This window comes from Manacus candei, unplaced genomic scaffold, assembly GCF_025592945.1.
Source record: "Manacus candei isolate 608988 ecotype Guabito, Panama unplaced genomic scaffold, ASM2559294v1 h1tg000057l, whole genome shotgun sequence".
NCBI classification, from domain to species: Eukaryota; Metazoa; Chordata; class Aves; order Passeriformes; family Pipridae; genus Manacus; species Manacus candei.
Window position 1 is genome coordinate 9,118,421 of NW_026138105.1, and position 12,320 is coordinate 9,130,740.

The window sequence follows — 12,320 nt, forward strand, 5'->3', positions numbered from 1 at the left end:
AGGTATTTTTCACCCCCTGGGTGGGAAGTTCAGCCTCAGGTACACAGCTTCACCCTGGTGTGATGGCTTTTCAGCACAACAGGACACTGGTGGTGGTGATCTCAGCTTTCAAATAAGCTGCTCTTGTTTCAAAATCTGAGGTCACAGAAACTCCTGGGCGTGGCAGATAAAACCAGCTTCCATTGAAGGTAAAGCTCCTGTTTACCCTCTGCAGATAACTGAGAAGTTCTTAGGAAATGGCAAAACAAGACACGTGTTTACCTTTATTGCAGCCATGGCCCATTTATTGGGTGTGGAAGTGGCAGCTGCAAACTGACTGAAGGGAACCAACACCACGGGAGGATTGAGCTTTTCTTTTGGTCCAGTCTTACAGAAACAACAATTCATCTTCTTTCACCTTGTGGGACGAGGCGGAAACGCTCCCAGGCCTCTGGGGCAGCTCCCGGGGCTGGTTTAAAAGCTTTGGGCTGTGGGAGCCGTCACACAACGTTCCACAGACCCGGCTCTGCTGGACCTGGGTGCTCCCACCTCCCACAGCACGACCTTCCCAGGCTCCCCGTGGTCCCACTGCTCCCCATGGAGCTGCTCCTCATCCTGCTGCTCCTGCAGGTGGGTGTGGGTGTGGGGGGGGATCTGGTTGCATGGGGGGTATGGAGCGAGGATGGAGCCAGGATCTTGTCAGGGCAGAAAATGGACACTGAACATTCCACATAATAATGAGGAAGGACTTTACTGTGTGGGTGACTGAGCATTGGAACAGGCTGCCCAGAGAGGTGATGGAGTCTCCTTTCCTGGAGATACTCTGGACACAATCCTGAGTAAGCAGCAAGCCTGACAGAGTTCCAGCAGCATTTGGACAATGCTCTCAGGCACGTGGTGTGATTCTTGAGGATGGTCCTTTGCAGGGATAAGAGTTGGACTTGATGATCCTTGTGGGTCCCTTCCAACTCAGCATATTCTGTGATTCTGTGAATGTGCTTGAGGGGACCTGCTTCAGCAAGGAGGCTGAACTAGATGACCTCCAGTGGTTCCTTCCAACCTTAACCACTCTGTGTGATTGGGATTCTCTTTGTCCTCGTGTGGTGCCTCCAAGACAGGCGGCTACTCTGTCCCAGGAACTGGGTTCAGGTCTCCAGGGGGGTGGTTTCCAGGGGTGGGGACCCTCTGCTCCTCCTGCTTTGGCTACCAGAGCACTCACAGCTGGCCGAGCACACTGGTGCCCAGTGGTGACCCTGCTGTGTTAATCATCCCTCCAGTAATTCAGTGGCATTTCCATGAGTCTTTCTGTGGGTTTTGTGGTCCTGTCCTGGGTTGTTCCTTTCTAGCAGTACCTGTGGCTGGAGTGGATAAAGCACTGCCCTGAGCCATTGCTGTGCAGGAGCACACAGAGGAGGGGGAGAGGCCATAAAATACACACTTAAAACTTCCAAAATATTTAAAAGTGCTGCATGTACCCAAAGGGTAAAACAGCTTCTTCAGGGGTTCCAGCAGAGCTGAACTGGGAGCAAAGCTAATAAAGATGACTTGCAAGGGCAGAGTTGAAGCCTTGCCTGCTGTTTTTACATCACAGAGCTTTTCCCTGGATATACAACAGCTTCTGAGTAACTCCAAGGCATTACTGGTGATCTCTTCTTCTTGGCAGGTGTATAACCATGGCAAGTTTAGAAATATTTTGTTTCTTCAGAAGTAAGTCATGGGGTAAAGGCCTGATCTTCACCCAAGTCTAGGCAAGCAGAGACCTGTTCCATTTTTGGAAATAATTGATGCGATAAGTCATAAACCCCAAGAGTTCTGAAGAAAGGGAGAAGTGTCTGAGTTACCTGTGAGCTGAGGGCATTAGTGTAATTTGAGCATGGTCATGGTCCTTTGAGGTGAAAGACTACCAGGATAAAGTGTTTGAAGCTGGTGCAGGAAGCTTGTGCTTATGAAAGGGCAAATCCTGCTGATGTGGGTGTAATCACCATTCTCACTGATTTATTTTACTCATCTGGATCAGAGACTTCTGTGCAGTGTTCACCTTCTGGTAAATCAGCTGGTTGGAACACCTTGAGTCACACCTGAGACCCTGAAATACTCCCCAGACTTAACTCTTTTTCCCAGAAGTAGGTTTATGTCCTGTCAATACCAGACAACTTCTAAAGGAGCCCAAGACACAAAGACAGGGTTATTAAAAAGTAGAGATACTTGGTTTGAGAAAAGCCATAGAGATGATGCCATGGACTGGTGTCTGCATGGATGCAGTGATTTTATGTGTCTGGCACTGGCCTCACCTGACCAGAGGAATGACATCCCAGCTCTCATGTGACTCATTTGGAATGGGATAGATGACATTTGTGGAGTTTCCAGGGTTAGATACAATTCAATACAATACTGTCAAAACTGGATCAATATGTTTCTGTGAAGGCAAACTCCTCCTACATGACATATCAGTGTTTCTCACAGTCACTTTTCTTTTCTCACAAGGTTACTGCTGCCAACAGTTTTTCTCATGAAATTGAAAATTCCCGTTTAGGACAAGCCACCCGAGGGAAGAGCATTCAGGTTTGTGGTCAGTGTTATATAATAACAGCCACACAATGGCTGATGGGTGAACAGGGGCACTGAACACACCTCTTTATCCAGCAGTGGGTGGGTTCTTATGAGCTGGACAGTCTGCGTCCTCTCCAGCGCACAAAAAGGACCTGGGTTATCACCACCATCGATGTTCAAGAGGAGGACAAAGGACCATTCCCCAAATATGCTGGACAGGTACAACCTCTTAGGAAAAATTCTTCTTGAATAGTCATTACTTACTCAGCACAGGTTGTATAATAAAATACCACAGGGAGGAGAGGGCAAGAATTGTGCATTAAATGGCAACTTTTTAAAAAGCTGCCTTGTTCAAAGTTGTCTTATTTGCACAGAGTTGGGTAGAACTGGGAAGTGGCAGGTGTGTACTGCTCCTTCCCATGGGAAGCTGCAGGGACACTCAGGGAAAAGAACATTCTGGAAAGGGAGGGGTGAGAGGATCATGGCCCAGAGCTGTGCAGAGTGGTGGTGCTGCAGCCCAGGAAGCTGTTGGGCTGGGTGAGACCAAGCCTGCAAGCAAGGCCCATCTGCAAAGAGAAGGTGGGCACAAAGAGGGCTGGGCCTAAGTATTTTATATTTCTGTTCCATCCTCCCTGCTCACATTGCGTTGTTCTACTTCTCTTTTCAAAAGCTGTTCAATAAAAAATCATTTAATACGTCACTAAAATATTTAATCAGTGGACCTGGGGTAGATGAACCCCCAGAGGTTGGATTGTTTTCCATAGAAGATGATGTGAATGGACACGTGTATGTACATCGCACCATCGACAGGGAGAAGACCCCAGTGTTTCTGGTAATGCACTTTAAACTGTTTGCAAAGGTTAATTGATTTTTCATGACTAAATCCTTCACAAGAATAAGACACACCTGTGTTAATATTGTGTGTTTTTATAACCTCCTTTTCTTATCTTGAACCTATAAATAAGTGCTAAATTGATTGCCTCAGCAGAGACCAGTAACCTCATCACTCATGATTCTAAATCTCTTTTTTTGAACATCCATAAATATCCATACACTTCTTTTCTGTTTTCTTTTTGGTATGACCCTTGATCATAACCTAAAACTTTAGAGGCTGTCCTGAAATTCAAAGTATGTTACAGCTATATGGCCAGAACACTGAGGTTTAAACACAGAACCTCCTGATCAGGAGGATGGAAACAAAAAAAATCTAAATAATCCTGGAGGAGCTGCAAAGATGTATTGCTGTAACTTTACATAACAGGAAGCATATGTTTCTCCTTAAAAAGCAGAAAAGTGTTCATAAGCAGTAACTGTAATGAAAGAAATGTGGTAGTGTGATGAATGAAATATGTGAGTGTGGGTTTGTTTTCCTCTTGCAAAAAAATTTTTCAGTTGTGATCTCCTTATGTTTATTCTGTGGTGATCCCTATTTGTGTCTCTGTGGATTAACTGTACCCAAATCATAGCTTTTCATGTGGTTTTCAGTGCAAGGTCTTGCCTTTCATAATGAAAAGATAAATTCTGGAGAGCTTTGTAATCCCCCTCACTGCACAAGACTGTTCCAGGGCTGGGTTTTAAAGCAGAACTAAGTTTAGCAAAGGAGGATTCAGCCTTCAGAGTTGAATCCCCTGCACATCCATGGATATGGAGCCAAAATATCCTAGAAATGCAGCAGAAGAAAACCGAATGCACTCCTTAAATAAATACTGCAGAACTGGGAAGCAAAGGTGAAAACCTTCTGTCTGGCCCTGAGGATATTTATGTATTTTATATTGGGCAGCCATTTTCAATAATCCAGATTCTGCTCCTGAAAAAAATCATCTTCTTTTACTTTAAAAAGTATTCTTTGATGCCCAGGATGATCATTATGAATCTGCTACCTTTGTAAGGTGAAATAATGACTTAAGCATGTGTCTGAAAGCCCAAAATTTGACTGAAGCAGCTTCAAAATTGCAAGTTTTTTGTTCTGTTTGATATCTAAACGGTGCTGTTCAGCCCCTTCTGATATCTGGGTTGCTGTACCTGTAGATACGTTTTGATATTGAGGACAGAGAGACTGGGGAACAATTGGACCGCCCTTTGTTTTTCAAGATAAACATCCAAGATATTAATGACAATGCACCTGAGTTTTCCAAGGAGGAATATAGCATTACAATAGGAGAGGACCACAGGAAAGGTAAGTGCTTTCCAAACAAGGGGTACTGCTCCCTTCTTAATTTCTTCATCGTTTTTGTCCCTTTCTTACTAAATCTGTTCTTCTCCCTACTTTTATTTAAACACTCCTGGATTTAGGGATTACCTCTATGTTTTACCCTCGTGTCTGATTAACCTCAGTGTACATTAGCATAATGTTGGAGACATTCTGGAAAAACTCCCAAGGTATTTCTTCTTGTCTACAAGCCAAGATGTTGGCAGGTTGATCTGAACTGTGGATCTGGAACCTGCACATGCCCTTTGCTTCACAGAAGGTGGTCAGACACTGTTAAGAAATACAAAGACTTAGTCTGGGTGTGTAGTGGGCATGGTGTCAACTCCTCAGAAGTTGGCATAATAAAACTAATAAATGTTTTTTATAAAATAAAATCAAGAGTGTGGCACTAAGTGTTTGAGGCGGATTTGCCACCCAAATGAAATTGTAGGGGCCAGAGTCTTTTCAGGGATAACCACAGCCACAGGAGAAGTTACAGGTTGTCCTAGGACTTGTGTGTTTAAGAGCCTGCACACAGGCCTGAAAAACTCCATGCTGAGATTAAACACTTTTTTAAAATCTGGATTTTTCTTCCTAGATGAGCCAGTTTTCCAAGTCACAGCCTTGGACAAAGATGAAGTCGGCACTGCGAATTCCCAGGTGTCCTATTCTATGAGTATGCAAGTGCCCACTCCAGATGGATTCACATTTAGTATTGATCCTAGCACAGGATCAATACTTCTGTCAAGATGCCTGGATTATCAGGTGATGTATATTTGGCAGTTTCTCATAATTTAATGCATGATATGTGTTTATTACACCGTTACCAGGTATAAGGAGAAGTCACATCCAGCTTTGTCGCTGTGACTGGCAAAATGTGGGAACTACTTCTGCACTGATTTTGGAATCTCCTTGTTTCTGTTTTTCAGACTGCCAACTCTTTCAAACTTTTGGTTAAAGCCAGTGACCAGGGAAGTCCCCAGCTGTCATCTACTGCAACAGTGAATGTAGCTGTTGAAGATGCAAACAACCACCTCCCCGTGTTTACTAGTGACAGTGTAAGGGAAAACATCATTCCTTCACTGAGCCTTTCTAAATACATGTCAGTCCTTCAAACTGCTAAATGCACTCAGCAGTGGAAATGGGAACTCTCAGACACTTGCAGCATTAGGCCAAAACATGTGCAAATGAGATTTATGTGTCAGAAGAAATATCGCTTAAAATGTGGGCAGTACAAACTTCCAGTTTTCTGTGTGTGGCACCAGAAGGTTTTGTCTCACTGGTAGCAGAAGGAAGGTGACAGACTAGCTTAGTCTAACATCTGGGAAGGTTAGGTGCTGGTTGTCCAGAGAAGTGGTGGATTCCCCATCTCTGGAAGTGCTCAAGACCAGGTTGGGGCTTTGAACAACCTGGTCTAGTGGAAGGTGTCCCTGCCCATGGCCAGGGGTGGGAACTAGATGGCATTTAAGGTCCCTTTCAACTCAAACCATTCTATAATTACAATCTACTCTATTTTACAATCCACTAAATTAACTATCCCAGCCAAAACCAGCCCTTGCATGCAGAGTGCTGAGTCATGGCAAGCCCTGGAATGTGTAAATATTTGGAGTTGTAGATGGTAAGAATGGATACCAGGTTACAACAGTGTGTACAAAGTCACTTACAAGGGCAAATGTGTTCATTGGTGTGTTACCATAGTAGGTCTCCTACCCTCAGAGTGCTGTTTGGAAGACCTGAGGGAACAAAATTAAATAACCTGCAAAAACAAGAAGTCTGTGCTTCATCAGCATTAACTCCAATCTAGTAAAATTCTGAGCCTTCTCACAGCTGTGATTTGTTCCCTCTGTCTGAGTACATGGATCATCCTTCACTGCATTCTGAAAAATTCTGATGCAAGGACAGTGCTGTTTATACATTATAAGGCAAGAGTCTGAACTTTCAGCTCTCAACCAGTGACCAATTTATATTAAGAAATAAAGAGGAACAAATCACATTTTATTACGATCTCATCACTCCTTAGGTGATTTCATTGGCATTTCTCAGCCTGTCTTTGGAGTCCTAGTTAGGCAAGCTGGTGGCAACATTGCACCATCAAAAGCTTAAGCCATTGTGAAGAGATTACCCAAAATAAGTAAATAAATATCCATATTTTCTTGTTTTCCTCCCAGTATCAGCTACAGGTTTCAGCAGGACAAGAACATCCAGCTGTATTACGGCTCCAAGTGCAAGATAAAGACTCTCCCATCACTCCAGCTTGGAGAGCAAAATATAGAGTAGCAAAGGGCAATGAGAAGGAACAGTTTGCCATTGAGACAGATCCAGACACAAATGAGGGCATTTTGAGTATTATCAAGGTAAGGAGCTGTGACATGGCAACATGTAGTGTGGCCAGTCTGATTATGAGAGCAGTACTCAGTGTTTTAGCTGAGCCTCACCTCTGAGTTCCAGGTAACCTAAAGTGAGTGCCAAGCCAAAGGTGAGAAATGCTAATCACACTTTTGTCTGTGGTTTTCAGCCTCTCAACTATGAAAGCGACTCTGAGATGAGACTTGTCATTTCTGTAGCAAATGAAGAACCTTTCTTCATGTGTAAAAATGGCATTGTGATGACCTCAAACCTAGAATCCACCAACACAACGGTGAACATCAAGGTCATACAGTCACAACGTGCTCCTAAGTTCCATCCTCCTCTACTTATTGTCCAAAAAGAAGATTCAATGAAGCCTGGGAGGGTATTTAGAAAGTATTCTGCCACATATCCAGATGATGTGCCAACTAAGATAAAGTAAGTGGAGATGTTCTAATTCTCAGAATAAGAAAAAGTTTAGGAATTTAAAGAGGTTTTCAAGTTTAGTTTGGTACCCAAAATCCACTGAAAATCAAAACTTGTAATTTCCCCCTTTACTGTTCAGATATGAACTAGCCCATGACCCAGATGGTTGGCTGAGTGTGGATGAGAATTCTGGAGTTCTTACTGTGGCAAAAGAATTTGATGAAGGATCCCCTTTTGTGAACAACAGCCTGTACACCATTATTGTTCAAGCTACTGCTCAGGGTAAGCAGCCAGTCAGAAAACAGCCCAGCAGTATTTGGATAATAGAACACCCTGATGTTTAAAACTTGTGTTATGTGTGACTAGCAGGATAAACCAGAGAGATCCTGCCAATGAATGGTGTTTGTCAGTGCCCAGTTGTGAGGGGTTTTCTGTTTCCTTTGCTCCTGTCCAGGCTTTCCCCCACAGACTGGCACTGGCACAATCCTGCTGTACTTGTCTGACATTAATGACCGTATGCCATCATTACTGGCTCCTTCTTTGGATGTGTGTGACACAGAAAAAGGGACAGCTCTCATTGTACAGGCTAAACCTGCTCTGGTCCATGCACATTGGGGGCCATTTACATTTGAGCTGGAGGAGGACTTGGAAGATGTGAAGCGTAACTGGACTTTAGGAAGGAACTTTGGTGAGTTCTTCCTTTCATGTCCCTCATGAGAAGCCTGTTGCCAGTTGTGTACCCTCTATTACTTCACTGCCTCTTACCTTTATAGTTTGTCACTGATGAGTTTCAATGAGACTGAAAGGATGTGGAAGAGCAGCTTTCAAAATATGAAGTTGCAGCAATTTGAAAAAAAATTACATTAGTCTTCCTCTCTGCTGAGGACAGGACCAGAAGCAATGAGCAGAAAGGGGAGTAGGAAGCTGAGGAACTACTTCTGCATTTGATTAATTACCTAATGAATTCTGAGGTTATCAGGGCAGCTGTGCCAGAATGCAGCAAGACTGGGACAGTTCTCTGCACAGAAGGGTCAGTGAGGTGATAAAGTATCTTAAGTTTCTCTTTGATTATCAACAGAAGGGACTGTAGAATATCAGACTTCTTTCTGTGAGTCTTGAAATAATTTACTTGTCTTCTTTTTAGGGCAGTCAGTTGAACTTTTGATGTTAAGAAGCCTCCCACAAGGCAGCTACTTGGTGCCCATCATTATTCAGGACAGGCAAGGATTTTCTACAAGGCAGAAGCAGCACATTAGGCTCTGCTTTTGTCCAGATGGACATACATGTAAAGATTCACCAGTTCCACAAGCAGTGGTGGGGCTTGGAGGCAGTGCCATTGCAGTAATACTGATGGCTTTCTTATTAATACTGGGTAAGTAACTTATGTGTGCAGATTATCTGTCATCTGCCCATTGGGTCTCATGCAATTACAGCTCATGAACTAAAATCTACTAAAATTATGATTATAGATTGTCTAGATGATGACTGGAAAATACAACTTGTCATTAAGCTGAACTCTGTAGTACAACAAAGTAAATACTCTTGTTTGCATTTAATAAAATTCAATACTTGACTTTTTTGACATTAACTGTGTACTGCCAAACTGGAATTAATGAATTCCTCTCATGGGGTTACATGTAGCAGCTCATGTTGGTTAATGCTGGAGAGATGAACTATGGATTCTTTATGAAGGAAAATGACTGGATTATCTGAGCACTATTGCTCTGGTTACCTGGGTGACCTATTCTGCCTGCTGCTCAGTGCAGTGCTCTGTGCAAACAGCAGCTTGCCCGTTTGTAGCAGGCTCCTGCTCCAGCCAAGCATTCCCTCTGCACAGCTGCACTGCTGGAGATTCCTGAGGGACTGGGCTGTGTCCCTCACCAGTCCATGTGTTGAGCCATACCCATCTGTCCACAATGCCCATTTCCTTTCCCTTCCTTGTTTACACAGTTTCCAACATTCTACTTTGCCGGTGTCTCGGGTCAGGCTCTAAAAGCAAAGCTGTTTTTCCACCTCAGGAAGGTGAACAGACTTTAATCAGCTATAATGAAGAGAGAAGAAGTTCTTTTTCTCAGGTAAGTGCAAAAGCATGTATTCACATTACCCCACAAGTGCTGTGTGGCTGAACCTGCAACTAATCATCTCTGAAATTATGTTTCCTCTGGTTTTGGAATTGAGCAAAATAAAGGGGTTTTGCCACTAAGCATATCTGGGGAGTGGTGTTCTGCATGGACTGGAAAATGCCACTCTGGGGACAGACTTATTACCACTCCTGCCATTTTTCAGTATCAGCAGGACCTTCCCAGGTGGCTCATCCTGCTGATGAATCCAGTAGATGGGAAGCACAGTATCTCTTGTCACACTAACACACACATAGCAGTGTGTTCAACGAGGGACTAAATGGCAGTGAAAAATGGAATAGTCTGCAAAAGTGTGATCCTTCCCAGCCCAGTTCAGTTCCTTATTAACACCAGCCCTCTCCCTGTGTGCAGGCTAAGCTGGATATTGCACAACATGCTGCTCCAACCCCTGTGTCTGTGGAGGCTGGAAAAGAAGGGATTGCTGAGGTAACTGCCTGGTTCCTGATGTAAATGCCCTTTTTTATACCACAGACATTGGTATCCCAAGAATGAGGTCTGGTGTTATTAACAGTAGGAAGAGTAATACAATGTCATTCAATTAGAAAATAAGGAAGTGTAATTTCTTCTGAAATTCTTATCACAGTACCTGAATTGATATGCACAAAATTTTATTCTGCCAAAAACATGCTAGTCAACAACTTCTACCTAACATACTGTAAAAGTGTGGGCAGGATTTATGAGTATTTTTGTGACTGTAAGATGTACTTCTGGGGTTTGAAGACTTCTGAGTTTTTTACTGTGGATTTTTGTATTATATTATCTTTTTATTGTAAAGAATACCAGAAAGAAAATTATGGTCTACATCAGTAGGTGATTGCTTTGTGTTTTGTTTATAAGTACATAGGGATCACAAAGAGACTCTAAGAACAATCTGTGTCTTACAGCAGGCAAAGAAAATGTAAAATAGTCTTTTTTATATATGTGAGAACCCAATTCCTCAATCCTTCAGATCATAGTTAGGAGCTAGGATTCCCCATGTGATTTGAGGTCATGTTTGGTGCCATTAACGAAAAGGAAATTATAAATTTAGAGGAAGAAAGATGTTTAATTACTGCAGATGACGAAGAATGCTGACAGTTGGTGACTCCATGTATGCATGGAGACTGTATTCCCAAGGAGAAACAGTTCCTGAACAGAATAAGCTGCAATTTAACTGAAGAAGGCAGCACAAGAGGTGCAGCAGAGAGAAAGATAATTGAACTTATTTGCATCTGAAAAAAATATTAGGAGGTGATTTTATGCAGATCAAACCTCAGATCCTGTGTCTGTCTTCCAGAACTGCCTTTTCACTGATTACGAGATATTCCAAGCAAGACACCTGGGTTACCTCATACAGAGAGTGGAAAAAACACTGGGTTGGGTAAGAAATGAATGTTGAACTCCTCCTGTGTCAGGCTGGCTTTTTAGCATTGGAGAAAAGGCTTTCTAACCTGGACAGCTGCCATGGCTTCAGCTGCTCTCAGCCCACACCTCAGAAGCATCGAAAGCAAGGGATATATTTGATGGGAAACATTCAAGGCTCTTCCTTGTTGAAAATATCTTGTGTCTCAGACTTCTGGCTCCTTCTGGCTGGTCACCAGCAGTTACTGCAAGGCTGGGATCCATCACCTTTAAAAGCTCTTTAGAAGTGGGGCTAAAATGCTTTCTCTGGCAGGGTTAAAGTTTGGTTGCCTGCTCTTGCACTTCTGTGCCATCAGGGAAATTCTAATTCCTCTTGCCATGTCCTGTGTGAGCCCTGCATACTCACAGACCTGCCCTTCATGCCCCATGCCATGGCAGTCAGGTTCCCTTGGCAGCTCTCTGGTGCAGGGCACATCCAATGCCCTTTTCTGCCTCGTTTGTACCCTGGGGGAAGTTCAGGCTCTGGAGCTTATTCAGCTGAGAGTTTTGTAAAACTTCTCCTTGTCAGAGGAAGGGTCATACTCTTCCCTGTAACTTCCTGGCTCACCTGTCTGATTTGCATACCATGAATTCCTTTAATTTTTAGAAGGGAGCTTCTGTGATGACGTGCCTTGTTTGTTCCCTTCTTTAGAAACTGTATCACCAAACCACACTAGAAGATTCCAGGGACATTGATGAACCTTGCAGATACTCTGAGGAAGGAGAACTAGAGCAAAGTGACTCCCCCTGCTCTCTCTCCATTGGTAGTGAAGACCTGCCTGTTGATTTTTTGAACACTCTGGGACCAGGGTTTTCTACTCTGGAAGAAATCTGTCAGAAGAGATCTACATAATTCAATTAATTTCAGAATAATGTGACTACTTTATGGTGTTGCAAAGGCTTCTGGCAGGAGCACTGACAATTTCAGAAAAAAGAACCATCTGTCCTTGAAAAGCTTTGCAGTGTGTTTGCACCACGAGGACCTGGCCTTTTATTCCTCCTGCCTGCACTGTCTGCACAAGGGCAGCCAAGAATGTGACATGTCTACTCTGCAGAGATGATGGAAGGATTTTGGCATATTTGTGCAGACTTGCACAAATAGAAGATCTGATATTAAGGATCCTCAATTTATTATGCAAAGGAAAAAAACCCAGATCTACTAGGTTAGAAATTCCAGCCAAAGTCCTGTACAGAAATAAGCCAGTTTTGAACCTGTTGGGGCAGTAATATAGTCCTTTCTCCAGTAAGTGTTCTCTTCTAAATCCAAGATTAACTTCTGCACAATGCCATGTGGATCTGACCTGACTTTT

General features: G+C 43.3%; 1 protein-coding gene across 1 annotated transcript; it reads left to right on the forward strand.

The window, feature by feature from the left end:
• Positions 1-576: 576 nt before the first annotated feature.
• Positions 577-11,863, forward strand: CDH26 (cadherin 26). Its single transcript, XM_051803090.1, has 15 exons — positions 577-609; positions 2,464-2,541; positions 2,626-2,748; positions 3,200-3,361; positions 4,558-4,705; positions 5,316-5,482; positions 5,647-5,775; positions 6,886-7,071; positions 7,233-7,501; positions 7,629-7,771; positions 7,944-8,177; positions 8,634-8,861; positions 9,440-9,564; positions 10,907-10,990; positions 11,663-11,863. Exons 1-15 carry the CDS (start codon positions 577-579, stop codon positions 11,861-11,863), a joined length of 2,310 nt encoding a protein of 769 aa, XP_051659050.1.
• Positions 11,864-12,320: the final 457 nt, after the last annotated feature.